Raw genomic sequence first — 19,445 nt, 5'->3', positions numbered from 1 at the left:
AGTGTGGCTGCAATTGTTGTTTCCTAGCTGCTGCCTGTGAAGGTAGACCAAACCATGTGTGTTTTCTCTCTTGTCAATTATTATTCACTGGAATTGGCTGTCAACTGGTTGGCTGTCAACCCAATTCCACAGGGTTGACAGAAAAGGATAGAGAAACTTCTTACTCTTACTCATGTCTCAGACCTCTTTCTGAACAGTTGAATCTGTGAAGAAATTTGGAGCAGCCATGTTAAACGGCAGGGGCAGGGCGTTCCAGGCAAGGGGTTGCCAACCCTGCTTGGATATGGATATCTTTGCAGAGGATCCCTAGTCAAACTTTACCAACAGCACAATTCAGACCATATCTACTCAGAAGTAAGTCCTATTGAGTTCTATGGGGCTTAGTAAATGTGCTTAGAATTGCAGCCTTCAGGGTCATCCTTCTTTACTCTTTGAGTGCTTCCATCTAACACCTCCACGACACTAGGCTCCTTTCTTCGTTCAATGGCCTTCTGGTGACTGGCCTGGCCTGAGGGCACTTAAGCCTTTCTTGCCAGAAGGAAGTAGGCTAGATTAAATGTTCTCTATGCAGGCTCCATCTTTTAGCTATGATTTTTTAATTTCCAATCTAAGAAATGTTTTCGTTTGGGTGGTATGCTCCAAGCAGCTGTGGTTGATGCTTAATGTATTATGCTTAATGACCCACCCCTGTGACATCACTCAGCCCCCCCCCCCAAAAAAACTCAGGGTTTGGGATGCTTCTGACCTGGCAACCCTAGCAGTGCCTCACTTGCCCTTAATGAGAGGCCTCCACTGCTTCCAAGTAAGTGTGTTTTGAGTGGCAGCCTTATTATTAAATAAAATTGGAAAATCCTTTTCTCAGTGAAAAAGAAATATGTTAGTCATACTCAGAGTAAGCCTTGTGTCATTGATTTCAGTGGGTCCACACTGAGTATGACTTAATCTACGCAGAATTAATTACTTGGAACTATATAAAGCTGTTTGTTACTCTTTATGTAGCTAAAGTGCTTATTTTCAGTTATAAGGTTCACTTCCTATTCATGAACCTGTCTGCATATCTTCAGATTAAGTTTGAAGGATGTTGAATTAGATAATTAAATCTGCATTTCATTTAAGTCTTCTATGTAGCAGGGTCTATCATTATAGATGAGTGAAACAAATGTTAACAGATTGTGCGCTTGAAATGATCCAAGATTCGTGGTTGTAGAATTGCAAGGTGTAATACAGAATGCAATCATGAGTGTTTTTCTTTTCATCTTGTCTAATCTATAGGGTTTAGCAGCAGAACTACTGGTTTTTGTCACAAGGCACTGCGTATTATATAAAATGCATGCTAATAATGTTCCCAGTATACTAGACAAAATGAGACAGCACTGTCTATCCATTCTCCACCAGCTTCTGTGTAGTTTCTGTCTCTGCCTTTATCAACATAAATTCTTCTCTTCCTGCCCTTCAACTCCAGTCCTTACACAGACACACGCACACACAAAGGAGAGGGGACAAAAAGAAATTCTGAATTCTTTAAGAAAAGTTGCATATTTTATTTATTATTATAACTTATAAGCACCAAAAAGTATAAAATGTTTTCAAACATATATGGTATTAACTTGTATTAACAGCAACAAAGATAGAAAAATATGAAAAGAAAACAGAGGAATATATATCCTGTTAAGACAGAAACAACAGGTTAAATTCTATAATTAATTGCATATTTCATTTTAATTTGCAAAAATTATCTGTCATAGATAAAACATAAGAAATAATCTTTACACAATGCTTTCTGTCAAGATAATATAGTCAAATATGTAATATCAAGGCCAGGAATCATTTTGGCAATAGCTTTCTTACTTATGCCAAAGCACTGAAATAAAATCTTTTTTTTCTGCTTGACTCAGAACCATGAGTATTAGTGTCATATTGAATCTCATGTAAAGTTTTGCCAGCATGAGAATGAGTTCTGCTACATGTAATTATTTGGTGCACTTCTCCAAAGCTGCTGTGAATGCTCAGTTGTTGCATTTATACACTTTGCAGCCAAAATATTGTTCCAAATTTCCTTATGCTCACTGTAGTTATCTAAATGTTGGTAGTTGATTAGATACCCCCCTTGAACCTTTATTTAGTAGAAACTATAGGTAATATTATAGACTTTAGTGATGTATTGCTTTATTGATGTATTTTTATATTTGTGTTTACTTTTTCTGTAAGCCACCTTGAGGGCCATTTGGCCGAAAGGCGGGGTATAAATAAACATTAACATGACATAACATAACATGGCGCTCTCCCCCAACAGATTTGTATGACTATTTCTATCAGTTTAATCATTATAGATACAGTGGAAACTTTACAGTTACAGATATTGGGTTATGCTTTGTTCCATTATGTATTTGGCTACATCTCATCAAAGAGATGGTTCAGAAGATAGAGAGATGGTATTATAAAACATTATAAATGACAGTGTTCAAAACAAAAGCACGTTTTGTCTATTGAAAACAGAGGGCAGTTTATTCAGGCACTAAAGCAGGATATCTGCTACAGGAGTGCCAGTTTCTACATTTAATACTGCTGCTACTACTGTATTCAATTTGCAGAGGGGTCTATAATCTTGTGTTCATCCTCCCACAACCATGGGAGATAGGCACTATTCCTTGTAGATTTGAAACATGATGAATTGAAAAAATTGTGGCTTTCTCAAAGTCAGACAGCATGTGGATGTGGGACTTATTCCTTTGGCTGGGACCCAAAATGTAGTAGGCTATCTCTGGATTTGGGTCACAGAAAGAGCCAGAGCCTGCCAAGTCATATGAGGGTGGCCAACTCTATGTGGATAATCTGGGCTCTTATCTGCCCAATTGGGATAGGCTTCATTAGCCTTTAAGCTGGTGGTGCTCAGCATTAACACAGCAAGATGAACACAATCAAAAGAGATTCTCTGGGGAAAGGAGCAGGCAAGGGCTATATAATCTAAAAGAATAAACACCTTTTTTTAGCTATAAAATAGCTTGGAGTTACTGCATTCGCAGCAGTGGCCACCGGAAAATAGGCAAAGAAGAAAAACACAGTCTTCATTAATTACTGTTCTCTCTCCAAGGGAGAAGGGCTCACATTTCTGTGCCATCCCAATGTCCTGCCCAGAGCCCGAGACATGAGACAGAAGCGAGGCTTGATTGAATTATCTTTTTATTAGTGTGATGGTTACATCCAAAGCAGTGCGCTTCATAAACCTGTCTACTCTAGCTCACTACTTTCCCTAGCTAAGCTACCTAAACAGTCTCTGCAGCATGCGGGGAGAGTTGAATCAGCACTGAAGCCTGGGCAGGCACCTGCTTAAGTAGGTAAGTCTTAAGTCTTCATCCATAAACAACGGCTCCTCCGAAGTTCCACCCTCTCAAGGTCTCTTTTCTCGTGCCTTCTCATGAGGGGTGGGTGGGCGAGCCTCTGACAGCCCATCTGACAGTGGGGCTTCGCTAGGTGATGGCTCAACTTCAGGGAGCGGGAAGCTGGTTGGTGGGGAAGCGTTTGAAGTGCCAGGTGGAGATTCTGGCAGGGGCGTGGTTGGCGGACGTGAGGGGTTGCTTCCCAATGGCTCAGGTGAGGGGCTTGCAGGCGGAGTGGGAACTGCCTCGATGGAGGGGCTGGCCAAGGGTGTCTGCGGGCTGACTGCGCCCCCCCCCCTCCAATGCTTCCAGGGACCTTGTCCTCATCTGACTCCCCTTCCTGAGCTAACTTTTCTTGTGCCTGGGGCACAACACCCAATCAGCAGTTTTCTGCCTTTTCTTCCCTTCCTCCTTGCTTAGTTGGCTGCTGAAAACTGTGTCTCCTGCCCAGCAGTCTATCTGCTCCTGGTCCTGTTGTGACCCCCACTGGGCGAGAGTGGACAGGCAGGGGTGAGACAGAGGATGAAGAAGTGGACTGGGACAAATCACTTGGGGAGGGGGCTGGCAGCAGAACAACCCCTGTCTTGCACTCCACAGCCCCCGCAGCGCCAGACTGCCATGCGGGAGCTCAGCCATGCCCATCAGACTCTTCCCAGCCGGGAACATTTCCATCTCCCCTGTCTGAACTGACTGATAGCAGAAGATGAAAGACTGGCCGAAGCTCCACTTTCTCCCTTCTCTCAGAGACGCTTGAAGTGGGAATTTCAAGACTCAACTAAAGAGGAGCCGCCATTTGTGCGCACGCTCCGAACCTACTTAGTTTGGGGGGGGGGAGACGTCGCAAGATCATGCTTAGCCAGTGCTAGAAAGAAACTAAGTTCCTAGAAAGGGTAGTTAGTTTCATGAAGCGCTGTGCATTGCAACTGTCTATTACTTTAATAAAAAGAGAAAACACCATTGTTGAGTCTGAGCCTCTCAACTTCAGGCAGGACAGCTCCCCTGTGAATCAAACAGAACATGTTTGAACCCCACCTACTTTGTTCTGTTCAGACTACAGCTGTTCATTTTTCATGTAAGGAGACTCTTGATGTGTGTATGTACCTTACTCTTCTGTGCAACTCTGGCAGTACACCCAATATACAACATTCTGCAGGCAGTGTTCTCCTTGTGCACAAGGATGTTACAGCAGCAGCACCCTGCACTTTCTGCAAAAACTAAGCAACCGTCAAGGGAAACCCCATTTATTTATTTATTTATTATTTGATTTATATCCCGTGCTTCCTCCCAGCAGGAGCCCAGGGCTGCAAACAGAAGCGCTAAAAACACTTTAAAACATCATAAAAACAGACCTTAAAATACATTAAAACAAAACAACGTTAAAAACATGAAGTGCAAGAGGGTGTTGTCAGAAGGAAATATTGTCCTCTCCTCAAATGTTTGTGTGTGTGTGTATTCTTTCTGCCCTTCCTCCCAGTAGGAGCCCAGGGTGGCAGTAAAAGGGGAAGTGGTTTCTGATCAAATATGGATAGCGTATTGGATCCAATTTATGTTTCCTGGTCTGTCTATCTTTCTGCCTGCTGGTCCACGTTGACTCTTGTTCAGCCCTACTGAGGTCTTTAATATATGCATGCTCTTCTTCAGAGGGATAAACATAGACACAACTGCACATGGCTTTGTGAAAAAGTGTGATGAAAATTGAATGAATGAATGAATGAATGAATAGGTAAATCATTGTGATCTTTTGTGTAAACATACTTACCAACACGATGTCTTACCAACTGAGACTGCAAGTTAGAGCTGGCAGAAGGAAGTAAATATTGAAACAATGACATCTAAGCTTTTGGCATTTGGAGAAATAAAAGCTGCTTAATGTGCATATCAGAGATCAAAATTCCCCCACAAGTTAGTAATTTGGGATTATTGATATGTCACGTTCTTTAAGCCCTTTTATTCATCCCCTTTGTCACCCTTTACCTCATTTTAATCAATGCAAAATCATTTTTATTTGTAAAAAGCAGTTACATACCATCCACTCTCACATGTCAAAGTGGTGCTCAACATAGAATGCCACTAAACAATACAAAATCATCACAAGAATGACTGGCTCAGCTGAAAAACAAAATTAAACAACTAAATAGGTCTGTCAGCATAAAAAAGTCTCCAAGAGACTTGTTAAACCCTGATGTGTGACTTACTTTACATATAGTTCTTTTGGTTATATAGTTAAGAAGGACATAAAAATAGTTTAATATAGGGGTGGGGAACCTGTGGCCCTCCAGATGTTGCTGGATTACAACTCCCATCTTCTCCAAACATTGGCCCTGCTTGCTGGGACTGATGGGAGTTGCAGTCCAACAATATCTGGAAAGCTGCAAGTTGCCCTTCCCAGGTTTAATACTTAAACTACTAGAGAGGGAAAATGTGATTCTTACTGCAACATTTGGCATTCAGTTACTAACATAAAAACTGCACATTTTATCCATTGTATACATAGAAGAAATACATGTGATAGGAAGATAGTTCAGAACAAGGAATCTTTCAGTTCTCGTAACCTTTGTATTTGTTAGGCAACGTGTTTGTAAAGGAGTTTTCTAGATTCTCAGGGAAAACTGCTGTTTGTCCTCTGTGAGGTATCTTGTAGTATTATTTTGTTGTTAAAATGTCATGGGCCATATATTTCCTAGTACGAAAGTGTTCAGTCTAACATAACTGTAACTTGCACAGAATAAGCCAAATCCCCTTGTCTCATTCTTTATTGTTTTCAGACTTTTAAATCTAATTGTTTTATTAACATTGCTTTTGTTTCTGGATGGATAATTTCCTTCTCTAAAGTAACCACGCTAGGTCCTTAGGCCATTTAACTCCATATGACAGGTTGGTATCCAGGCTTGTATAAGGATGAAAGAAATGTATTATCTTGTAGTGATTCTTCTGAGAGGTTGCCCAGTGACCAGCTGGTAGGAGTTTCTGACTATAATGGGCAAACATGAGCCTTGGCCGGCCATATTGCTGGGACTGGGGGTGGGGTGGGAACTAATTTTAGGCAATCATAAGATATGCTACCCAGAGCTTGGAAAAGTTACTTTTTTGAACTACAACTTCTATCAGCCCCAGCTAGCATGGCCACTGGATTGGGCTGATGGGAGTTGTAGTTCAAAAAAGTAACTTTTCCAAGCTCTGAAACCAACCACCTGTGTGTTGACTGAAATAGTCAATGAGACCAGAGTTTCTTCTTAAGTGTTTTCATCATGGGAGGCATATATTTGGCAGCTAAAGAGAAATGGGTGCTGAAAGTGATATTATCAATAACTGAATTTAGAAAAAATAATGATTCCAGTAGTGGTCTCCTTTGTGTAAGCACATAAACACATGCATGTTTAACATTCATTTCAAGTATGCTAGCTTACCCAAACAAGCTAGGATTTAGCTATCAGATTTTGCATTTAGATCATTATTTTATGACTCAACTCTTCAGTATTTTGGGCATTGGTTTTGACTTGTCTCAAATAATAATAATAAATTTCTTGCAGTATTCTAGCATGATGTTAAATGCATATTTGCCCATTTGTTACAAAATATGATGGGAATTGCATTAAAAAGTGTGTGCTCCTTTTTTCTTTCTTTCCAATCTCGCATTACAATAATTGCAGAACTAGCCAAGAATAGTTACACATTGCAAAAAGAGAAAGAAGTAAGTGCTAACTCGGACCATTTCCTGACAACCTAAGAGCGGAGTGCCAAGAAGTCAAACAAACGTATTACTTGTGGATTAGTTGTAGCACACTAAACGCACAGAGAAAAGGCGGCGAAAGTACATATTTTCTAGGTTTCTATAAAACCAGGTTATTGGAATGCATGAGAATCTGTCTCCAGGTATGCATGCTCATTGTGTTAAAGACTGCCTTAAGTTTCCTTTTGTGTAACCTACCAATACTATATTACAAAGCTCATAATAGTTCAAGCTGAAAAAGGACTTGTAACTGCAGGAAAATGAGAAGAGTATGAGAAGCTTTCCTTATAAGGCATTTATATACTGGACAAGATTGTATGGCTCCTTTTATTTCAGTGTTTCCTTCATAGAATAATGACAAATGATAAATTGACTGAAAAAAGTATAATCTAAGGATGGGTATTTACATATATTGACCATACCAGCCATGTTTTTCTCCAGTTGCAAACATAGAATGGAATACTTGTGGCCATAAGAATACATTACAAGAAAGCAAACTTACATGCTTCTCAGTTGCAGATGAATGGTGCCTAAAGACACCCATTGAACTTAACTTTGCAAGTTGTTGAAATTACCTTTGTAATTGATTCTGAGCTTTCTTTGAATATTTGTATATAGCAGGCAAGAGGGCCTTTCATTCAGTTCTCCTCTGAAACCTCTTGAGAAGGGCCTCACTTGAAGAGTGGAGAAATCAATGAACGTAAATTGTCATTGTGTCACATTTTGATACCTAACAGGCTGAAAAACAAAATTCTGCTACCTGCCTGGGGCTTTGGCTCGGGATGGAACCTAGTCAGTGAAGGGGCAGAATTCGATGGGGTAAAGGGATGGTGCTCAGTAAGTGAGCTGAACCACAGACATGCAACTGTATGCAGACAAGTTTCATGGCTGTTCTGGCTTCATTGGCAGCTGTAGCACACTGACCTCCCTTCTTCAGAGGGACTTGTGTTAATGATGGTGGCAGGCACGCTTGAGTGAGTGGAACAAACAAACCCCATCTGGGCAGGTAGGCTAATGCAGTTCATTCTGATCCTTTCTCAAAGCCCACTTTTTATGTGAAGCCTTTGGCTTATTGCAACTGCTGTGTGAACCATTCAGTCTGGTGAGAAGACCCTCCCTCTCTGAACTATATTTAACCAAGTTTATATTTAAGATAGTATGTCCTCTTATAATGAGTAAGACCAGCATTAGCAGCTGGAACACCTGAAAGGCTTGGGAAAACATACCATCAGTGCCACACCCCATCACTTCCCTTTTACTGCTGTCTGCCTTCTCTGATGGAAAGATGAGGGAGTCAGCTGTGAAGCAGACCCATCTTCTCTGAACTGTATTTAAACTTTTGGAATGGCCTCTTGGAGCTTAGCAAGACCAGAATTATTAGTGTAGAATATTTTTGCATGAAATTGATTTTTTTAATGTAATACACTTCAGTACACAATAATGTTTATTGTGAGCCACTTTGGGTACAGTTTTTACTGTGGAAAAGTGGGATATAAATGAACTAAACTAACACTAAACTTACAACTAAGCCTAAGCCTGTGAAACTGGAATATATATATTTCCCCGGGACCTACGTTTGCTTTCATTTCCTTCCCCATCATCTATTTTTTTCTGATGCTTCTTATCTGTACACACATTCCAACATTGCAAGGGAGTAATGGGATTTTCCCTTCCTCTCTTCCCCTCTGCAGCCCCCCACCCCATATCTGCTCCAGGGCTGCGGGGCTGTGGGGTCCCAGAAAGGTCCATTCCATCTCCTATGCTGTTTGACATCTATATGAAACTTGGCAGCTGTCATCTGGGGGTTTGGAGAATGGTGTCAACAGTATGCTGATGACATGCAGCTCTTTTTCTCCATTCCATCTGAATCAGGAGAGGCTGTGAAGGTGTTGGACAGGTGTCTGGGGGCAGTAATGGACTAGATGGGGACAAATAAACTGAGCCTGAATTCTGATGAGACAGAAGTGCTATAGGTGAGTGGTTCCCATGTCCGGGAATTAGGTATACAACCTGTTCTAGGATGGGTTGTACTTCCTCTGAAGGAACAGGTTTGTAGTCTGGGAGTACTCCTGGGTTCCAGCTTGTTACTAGACTTTGAGTGGTGATGCCCACCTTGGGCTGATTCACCAGCTATGGCTATTCCTAGACCAAGATGGCCTCAGTTGTCCATGCTGTGTTGACTTCCCCCCTGAGCTACTGTTATGTATGTGGGGCTCCCCTTGAAGATGGTCTGGAGGTTGCAGCTAGTGCACAACACATCTGCTAGGCTGGTAAGTGGGCGACCCAATGGAACAATGTGTCATTGGTCCTGAATGAGTTGCACTGTCTGTCAGTGAGCTACTGGCCGTAATTCAAGGTGTTAGTACTAGCATAGACAGCCCTAAATGGCTTGAGACCCAAGTACCTAAAAGAGCGCCTTCCGCAGTATCAACCATCTCAGACCCAACAATCAGCAGGTGAAGTTGGTGGTGCCACCAGGGGCTGACCAGTTGGTGTTGACCCGTGACAGGGCCTCTTCAGTGGTGGCTCTCTGGTCATGGAGTGCCCGCCCCAGTGAGGTGCATCTGTTTCCATGATTATTGACTTTTAGGAGGAATGTGAAAATATTCGTGTTTACCCAGGCATTTGATGGCTGAAGGAGACTGTTCTTAGTAACTTGGAGATCATTAACTGTAACTGTTCTTACAAAGCTTATTTTTTGTTGTTTAAATTGTTTTCTTAATGTGTGTGCTGCCCTGGGCTCCTTCAGGAGGAAGGGCAGGATAAAAGTATAATAATAATAATAATAATAATAATGCATTAAAATATATGTAGAGCAGATAGCCATATACAGTGCCTTGCAAAAGTAATCAGACCCCTGACTGGTGCTCTCATATTACTGAATCACAAATGATACATTGTAATTTTGTTCTGTATAATATTTTATTTTGAAATACTGAAACTCAAAATCAATTATTGTAAGATGACACTGGTTTTATGTTGGGAAATGTTTGTAAAAAAACATAAACTGAAACATCCAGGTGCTGCTTTTGAATGCCAGGTCGGTATATAATAAAACCTCCCTTGTCCATGATTTAATTGTGGATGAGGGTGCCGACCTGGCGTGTATAACCGAGATCTGGGTGGGTGAGCAGGGAGGAGTTGCCCTCTCTTAGCTTTGTCCACCTGGGTATACGGTGCAGCACTATGGCAGATCTGAGGGCCGGGGAGGCGGGGTCGCTGTGGTCTATAGGAGTATTTTCTCTCTCACCAGGCATCCTGTCCAGATGACGACTGGTCTAGAGTGCCTCCACCTTGTACTGGGCCAAGGAGACAGACTGGGAATCTTGTTGGCATACCGCCCACCTTGCTGCCCAACAGCTTCCCTAGCTGAGCTGACAGAGATAGTCTCTGAGGTGTTGTTGAGGTCCCCCAAACTTGTGGTGTTGGGGGATATCAACGTTCATGCCGAGACTGTCTTATCTGGAGCGGCTCAGGACTTCATGGCCTCCATGACAACCATGGGGCTGTCTCAATTTGTTACTGGCCCAACGCATGTGTCAGGTCACACTCTTGATTTGATCTTCGCCACTGGTCATGGAGATGGTGATCTGGAGGTGGGGTATTTTTCATCTACTCCATTGTCATGGACAGATCACCGCCTGCTGAGTTTTAGACTTACGACGACTCTTTCCCTCTGCAAGGGTGGGGGACCTATTAAGTTGGTCCGCTCCCGGAGGCTTATGGATCCTATTGGTTTTCAGAGGGTTCTGGGAGTTTTTCCATCTGATAGTACTGGCGCTCCTGTCGAGGCCTTGGTCGAACTGTGGAATACAGAGATGGCCCGGGCTATCGACACGATCGCTCCCGCGCGCCCTCTTCGATGCACAGCTCATACAGCTCCGTGGTATACCCCGGAGCTGAGAGTGATGAAGCAAGAGAGAAGGAGGCTGGAGTGCAGATGGAGACGAACTCCAGACGGATGCAATTATGCTTTGGTAAGTGCCTCTACTAAGTCGTACATAAAAGCGGTAAGGGCGGCGAAGAAGTCCTACTTCGCTGCCTCTATCAAGACATCTCTCTGCCGCCCAGCAGAGCTTTTTAGGGTTGTACAAGGACTCTTACATTCTGGTCCTCAAGATACCATTAAAACATCTGAAGCTCGCTGTAACGACATTGCAGGGCACTTCCAAAATAAAATCGCATCCATCCGTAGGGACCTAGACTCTGATGTTACGACAGATGAATCCGTTGAAGTGTCCAGAACACGGTTTTGTCTTTCATTATTGGATGAGTTTCAGTTGGTGCAGCTTGAGGAAGTGGACAAGGTGCTTGGAATGGTGCGGGCGACCACGTCTGCTCTAGATCCTTGTCCATCTTGGCTGGTCAAGGCTAGCAGGACTGGTACCACCGGCTGGGCCAAGGAAGTGATAAATGCCTCCTTGAGTGAGGGAGTAGTCCCTAGTAGCCACAAGGAGGCAGTAGTGAGACCTCTTTTGAAGAAACCTTCCTTAGACCCAGATAACTTGAACAATTATAGACCGGTGGCAAATATCCCCTTTTTGGGCAAGGTTCTGGAGCGGGTGGTTGCCAATCAGCTCCAGGTGCTCTTGGATGAGACCGATTATCTGGATCTGTTTCAATCCGGTTTTAGGCCTGGTTTTGGCACTGAAACAGCCTTGGTTGCCCTGTATGATGACCTCTGTCGGGAGAGGGACAGAGGGAGTGTGACTCTGTTGATTCTCCTTGATCTCTCAGCAGCGTTTGATACCATCGACCATGGTATCCTTCTGGGGAGACTCGCGGAGTTGGGAGTTGGAGGCACTGCTTGGCAGTGGTTCTGCTCCTACTTGGCGGATCGTCGCCAGAAGGTAGTACTTGGGGAACATTGCTCGACACCTTGGACTCTCCATTGTGGAGTCCCTCAGGGGTCGATTTTGTCCCCCATGCTTTTTAACATCTACATGCAGCCTCTGGGTGCGGTCATCAGGAGTTTTGGAGTGTGTTGCCACCAGTACGCTGATGACACGCAGCTCTATTTCTCCTTTTCATCTTCTACAGGTGAGTCTGTGGATTTGCTGAATCATTGCCTGACCGCGATAATGGACTGGATGAGAGCTAATAAACTGAGACTCAATCCAGACAAGACTGAGACACTGTTGGTGAGTGCCTCCCCTGCCCAGATGGTGGATGTTCACCCTGTTCTAGATGGGGTCACACTCCCCTTGAAGGAACAGGTTCATAGTCTGGGAGTTCTTTTCGATCCTTCTTTGTCTCTTGAGGCGCAAGTGGCCTCGGTGGCAAGGAATGTGTTCTACCACCTTCGGTTGGTAGCCCAGCTACGCCCCTATCTGGACAGGGATGACCTCGCCTCAGTTGTTCATGCTCTGGTAACTTCTAGGCTGGATTACTGTAATGCGCTCTACGTAGGGCTGCCCTTGAAGACAGTTCGGAAGCTTCAGCTAGTGCAAAACGCAGCAGCCAGACTGCTGACGAGGACCAGCCGGTCAGCACATATAACACCTGTTCTGGCCCGTTTGCACTGGCTACCTATTTGTTTCCGAGCCAGATTCAAGGTGCTGGTTTTGACCTATAAAGCCTTACACGGCGTGGGACCGCAATATCTTGTGCAACGCCTCTCCCGCTATGAACCTACCCGGTCACTTCGCTCAGCATCTAAGGCCCTCCTCCGGGTACCAACCCATCGAGAAGCCCGGAGGACAGTTACTCGATCTAGGGCCTTTTCTGTAGTGGCCCCCAAACTGTGGAACAGCCTCCCCGAAGAAGTACACCTGGCGCCTACGCTTCTGTCTTTTCGGCGCCAGGTTAAGACCTGGCTATGCTCCCAGGCATTTTAAGCGTTTATGTTATAATTTAAATTTTTTGTTTTTTATTTTTTTCTTTAGTTGCTGCTTGTGTTTATTGTTTGTTGTCTGATTTTATTGTTGATATTTTGTATTTTAACCTTTTTGTACACCGCCCAGAGAGCCACTCGCTATGGGCGGTCTATAAATGAAATAAATAAATAAATAAATAAAATAAATAAACATGATGCTTCATAAGTATTCAACCCCTGTGCTGTGGAAGCTCACAGTTTACACAGATGAAAGTAATTGCCCTATTGAGAACACAGTGACCTTACTATTGGCCTCCAACTGCAAACCATTAAAGTTGCTGTCACATTGTCAGGATAAAAATGCCACTGTTGAGGGATCATTGGTCAGGCTGCAGATCAGAAGGAAAATGAAGACCAAAGAGCATTCTACAGAAGTGTGAGATAATGTAATAGAAATGCATAGATTAGGAAAAGGGTACAAAATAATATCCAAATGTTTGGCTATCCCAGTGAGCACAGTTGGATCAATAATCAGGAAGTGGAAGCTGCATCACACAACTAAGGCACTGCCAAAAAAAGGCCATCCATCAAAACTCAGTGCTCGAACAAGGAGGAGACTTGTGAGAGAAGCCACAGACAGGCCAGCAATCACTTTGAACGAGTTACAGAGTTAAGCGGCTGGGAGTGGAGTAATGGTGCACCAGTCAACCATATCAAGAGCTGTGCATAACACTGGCCTGTATGGGAGGGTGGCAAGAAACAAACCGTTACTCAAAAAGTGCCATCTGGAAGCACATCTGGAGTTTGCCAGAAAGCATGAGAGTGCCCCAGCTGTGATGTGGGAAAAAGTTTTGTGGTCAGATGAGACCAAGATAGAGCTTTTTGGCCAAAACTCAAAGTGCTATGTGTGGAGCAAACCTAATGCTGCTCATGCCTCAAGACACACCATCCCTACAGTGAAGTATGGTGGTGGCAGTATCATGGTGTGGGGATGCTTCTCATCAGCAGGGAGTGGGCATCTTGTTAAAATTGAAGGAAGAATGGATGGAGCAAAATACAGAGAAATACTGCAAGAGAACCTGCTTCAGTCCACTAAAAAACTGAAGCTTATGAGGAAATTCAATTTTCAGCAGGACAGTGATCCCAAGCACAAGCCCAAAGCAACATTGGAGTGGCTCAAGAACAAAAAGGTGAATGTCCTACAGTGGCCCAGTCAAAGTCCTGATCTGAATCCCATTGAGAATCTGTGGTGCTCTTTGAAAATTGCAGTCCACAAGCGACATCCAACCAACCTGAACGACCTGGAGTGAATTTGCCAAGAAGAATGGGCTAAAATCCCTCTGACACTGTGTGCAAAGCTGGTACATACCTACCCTAAAAGACTTAAAGCTGTTATTGCAGTGAGAGGTGGCTCTACTAAAAATGTGTGGAAGTTGAATAATTATGCAAGCAACATTTTCAGTTTTTTATGTTTCTTACAAACATTTCCCAACATAAAACCAATGTCACCTTACAATAAATGATTTTGAGTTTCAGTGTTTCAAAATAAAATATCATACAGAATGAAATTATAATGTACCATTTGTAATTCAGTAATATGAGAGCATTGGCCAGGAGTCTGATTACACAAGCCGCTGTATAAAACAATCCTACACTTGTTTTTAGGCACCCACAAAAACCTGTTTAAACTCAAACGTTTTACAATATTTCCAAAGGAAATGAGCTAATGTGTTTCATGTGAGCTGAAGTTTCTAGTTGCCAAGGGCAGCCCCATTTTAAGAATACTTTGCAGTACTCAAGCCTTGAAAAGCATTCATTCTTTGCTACAACTCTTAGATAAAGAACAAATGCAAGTAAATAGTTAAGGTATGTTGCATATCTGTAATATTACGCTAAAACAAATTATATACAAGGAGTGAATTTACTGCTAAGTAAAATTTACTGTCACAAATTTCTCTTCAGTGTTATGCTATGTAAGTCTTATATAAGTAATCATGCATGATTACTTTTCAACATTTATAAGTATATAAGCTTTGGCAATGACTGCCAATGCCCCCTCATAGAGTCAGAGAAAGTATGACACAAACTGTTTAATAATCTATACCCTTTTTAAATTAGTCCCTTTGGTCTCTTGAGGAATTTCACTAGAGGAACATAAGCATTAATATTAGTCTTTGACAACTATACATAAATCTTGCTGTTTAAGGTTATTGTTTGTTTGGAAGAAAACAAGGCTGTGGTTGTTAGTAATGTGGGATATATTTGCAGCCTTAAGCAAAGGAGGGGAAGGGATTCAGTAGTCATGATAAGCTCTCCTCATCCCTCCCTTTGTTACCATCACTAGTAAACAGATAAAACTATCAGATTGAAGTACATATGTTACCTTAGCAGAGAGCAATTCTCCCCAAATCAGGAGCATATCTTTTGCTAGTACATATTTTGATCCTGTAGCTTCCTGTGAAGATATGGTCTGGGGTGACCTTATGATGTATTCTGTTTGTTGTTCTCTGTGTTCTTCATTTCTTCCTAACCTTCTGCTGATATGTTGCTGTCCATAGGATGACATCTCTGGCAGTATTCAATAATGTAATTGTGATGTATGGTGAATTATGCTTCAATTTGGATTCTTGCATTGAGCAAGGGGTTGGGCTCAATGTCCTTATAGGCCTCTTCCAGCTCTATAATTCTATGAATTTGTGATATAACATTGGCATTCCTATGTTTGGGGTCAGCACTAGACTGCCTTGGGCACCAGACTGCCATGGGCCCCCACTCCCCTACACATGTGTGCGCATTTAAATACACCCGGTTGTGCCACCTCTTGAGTTGCTGCATCACTGATCTTGGATGATGCAGGCATGTGCATGTAGCATGCTGATATGGCAACACAAGAGGTGGTATGACTGGGCATATATAAGCATGTGCTGCTTGTGCATACTTGCACGGGTGATGTCCCTAGGAGAGTGGAGCTCCTCCTCTGTGCTTCCATCCGGTCGAGCCTGCCTATGGCCACCTGTTGTAATGATACAAGAAGGAGTTCTAGGACACTTCAGCATGACATTGTGCTTAATGTCAGGACTTTGTCTAACATGCACTTGTTGTCCAAAATAAACTCATTTCTAGTCCAGTCTGTCTTGTTACAGCTGAGCTGTAATAGTTGTATGATCTTGAATTGCTGGGTATATTTGCTGTAGGGAGCAACTCTGTGACCCACAATTTTCCAGTTTTATTACACTGAAATCTATGTGCTATTAATGCTAAGCAGATTACTGTGTCTGGCATAGAATGTGGCGGTCTAGTACTAAGAATTATGATGGCAAATAAGTATGAGATTGAACATATTTTAACTCTGTCTCAATTTTTTCTTCTCAAGGACCGTATGACTTGTTGCTTGTTCTGCTGCTTGTGATCTTGTTTTACATCTGATTTATATGAAATTTTGCTAAATGATTTTTGTAGCTTTCAGAATGTTGAAACTTCGTGTCCTGTATTACCTCCCTATTAAACTGAAAGCCAGCTTTTTATATAAATACATATCCACACATGCGTGTGTGTGTTTGCATGCACACGCACATATATATATACACATGTCTGTGTATACAATCACGTGAACAAATATAATGGTGAACTGGGTGGTCATGGATGTCGCTGGCTGTAATTGCCACTGCAAAAGTGGCACTTGTAGTTACAGGAATTGCAGCCAACTCTTATTTATTTATTTATTTATTTATTTATCATTATTTTTACCCCGCCCTTTTTCCAAAACTGGAACTCACAGCGGCTTCCAGATAAAAGCACACATATAATTAAAAACATACAAAAGTCTAGATTAAAATCAAATTAAACAATTTACAGTATTAAAACCATTCATACATACAGTAAAAATAATTCAAACTCAGTTTAAAATAATACAATTAGGCAACAGCAATGTAGCACCCTTCAAGACCTGTCCTTAACAGCTTTCAGTTCCAAAGGCTTGTTGAAATAAAAAAGTCTTTGCTTGCCGACGGAAGGACTGCAAGGAGGGGGCCATTCTTGCTTCCCTAGGAAGGGAGTTCCAAAGCCTTGGGGCAGCCACCGAAAAGGCCCTGTCTCCCGTCCCCACTGGTCATGCTTGTGAGGACGTAGGTATTGAGAGAAGGGCCTCTTCTGAGGATCTCAGGGCCCGGGCAGGCTCATATAGGGAGATACGGTCTGACAGATAGCCTGGACCTAAGCCATATAGGGCTTTATAGGTCATCACCAGCACTTTGAACTGTGTCCGGAAACAGAGTGGCAACCAGTGGAGCTTTTGTAACAGGGGAGTCGTATGGTCCCTGTAACCAGCCCCAGTTAGCATTCTGGCTGCAGCAGGTTGCGCCAACTGAAGTTTCCGAACAGTCTTCAGAGGCAGCCCCACGTAGAGCTCTTATCTGTCCAGTTAATGCACAAATATGTGCCTTGAATAAGGTCAGTTATTGGTGGTTTGAAGAAAGAAACATGTTGTGTGAAAGACTCCTAATGTGTGATGAAAATACCTTTCTTTAATATTTAAATACCTTTTTCAGGTGCTTTTCACATTCATTCAGAAATGCATGATTTTGCCTGGACAGGGCAGATGGTTTATTACAGTGTTTTGATTAATTCTATATTATTTTAGCTTTGATTTTTGAACTATGGATTATGAAATAATTCAGAAGATAATTGATGTGCATTGAACAAGGGGATCTCCTAAGGATTTATGGAGGAAATAAGCTTTTGACTATTTTTTTAAAAGAAAAAACATTTCATTAAAGCAGTGGTTAAAATACCTATTGGCTTAACAAATGTTACAAATTCATTGTAGCACTACTTCCTGGGACCTGTTGTGAGAAACCAATTTACATCTCGTTATGCAAGTGTCATGTTATCTGGATTAGTCTGCCCAAGATTTTGGGCTGAATAATCTCAGAATTTGAGTGCTGTTCAAAAGTCAAATGTGTCACAGAATGGAAAATCATGGCAGACAACTGTTTGACTACATTAATAGCTTATGTAAAAAATAAGGTATTTATATATATTCATTAGATTATATTAGCATTACTATTGAATTAATTGGCATCTGATTGGTACAAAAATAGCACTGTTACAGTTTCCATTAGTAGCATTTCTGTTAACTTTGAATCCTGCAATTTATGCTGTTTTGCAACCAGATATTTTGTAGTCTTGTACTGTAATTCTGAATTTTGAGGTTGCTAAGAAAAATGCAATACATTTTCTTCAGCATAGTTTTGCTCAGAGAGTCTGGCACCAGGTTTCATTTGGAGAGCAGACCCCAAAGAGCTCAGGGTGTATGTGGTTCTAGGCAAATAAGAGTAGGGGTGCTGTTAGCTAAAGAGTGCCACCCTTTCTGTTGTTGAGACACTGATTTCTGAGGAGCAGCAGCATCACCCCTGAAAATTCTGGGTATTACAAGAAATGTCGCAATTTGGGGGTAGGGGTTGTAATTTATATACATTATTTCTATAGCTGCCAATATTGTAACATCATAGTATACCATCCTATAAATGTTTCAAAGTGTTCTGAGTTCATGAACAGCTAAGTAGCTCTGCAATAAAATGAAATAAAGCATTGTCAGTTACAGGATTTTGAATCTGTGGTACTACAGATTATAAACTGTTTTTGTTCTCTAATCTAGTTGGTTTTTGTGTTAAAATTGTGTTTGTGCTTTTTATTCATAGTTTTGTCAGCCTGGTGGATGGCATCTATCCAGGGAGAGGAAGCAGCCTACATTTTTTGTGGTGGTTTTGACAGATATAAACTCTGAACGGCACTACTGCTCTTGCCTAACGTTCTATGAAGCAGAGATCAATCTGCAGGTAAGCATCTTATTAGGTCATTCACGCAACACATGCACATAAACCTAGACAAGTTCTTCTGTCACATGCCTAGCTATTCTGTACCTCACTTCATCTACACCTTGGGTTATCTGGCCCATAGTAATCAGCAGCTTGAAATAAAATAAATGTTTATGCAAACTGAAATATTATTCAGTAATTGTTGTGTACTTAATTATCTCCCACGTCCTAATTTACATTTAGTTCACTGTCTTTCCCCTGAGCCTTGGTGGCAGGAATTAAAGGGATCCTTATTTGAAATCTGTTCATTTTTTTAGATAAGTTTTTCTTTAATATCAATTGTACATTTTTAGAAAGTTGTTCAATATAGTACTTCTGCTTGCTTTCTTATTTGTGGTTTAACATAGGTTCTTAGTTCTGCGGGTCTGCATGATTTCAAAAATACATTACTCCCTCTGCTGGATGCCTGTATATGGAATAGAACAAAACATTACAATTTTATTTTGATTTATGTATTATATAATATATAATAAAATACAGCATAGTATAGATCATTATGATTGATGGTCTATCCCAATATACTGGCATTGATATAGAAATATCAGTTATGTGGGTTTGCTTGTTGGTCATATCCACATATTTGCATAATTACAGAATGTACTTTCTTTGCATCCTGTTTGCTTAATCATTCTTTGGATTTAAAATGC

The 19,445-nt window shown here is 41.8% G+C and overlaps 1 protein-coding gene across 5 annotated transcripts in view; it reads left to right on the top strand.

The window, feature by feature from the left end:
- The window catches only part of SBF2 (SET binding factor 2), a 473,611-nt gene that overhangs the window by 169,861 nt on the left and 284,305 nt on the right, over window positions 1-19,445 (top strand). For all 5 annotated transcript variants that reach the window (XM_061610391.1, XM_061610392.1, XM_061610390.1 and 2 more), the window contains one exon: window positions 18,622-18,759. In XM_061610391.1, coding sequence (XP_061466375.1) covers window positions 18,622-18,759 — 138 coding nt within the window. The remainder of the gene's footprint in view (window positions 1-18,621; window positions 18,760-19,445) is intronic.

Source organism: Rhineura floridana, chromosome 2 (genome assembly GCF_030035675.1).
Source record: "Rhineura floridana isolate rRhiFlo1 chromosome 2, rRhiFlo1.hap2, whole genome shotgun sequence".
Classification (NCBI taxonomy): Eukaryota; Metazoa; Chordata; class Lepidosauria; order Squamata; family Rhineuridae; genus Rhineura; species Rhineura floridana.
Note: the sequence above shows the minus strand (reverse complement) of the source record. Positions and strands in the feature narration are given on the sequence as shown.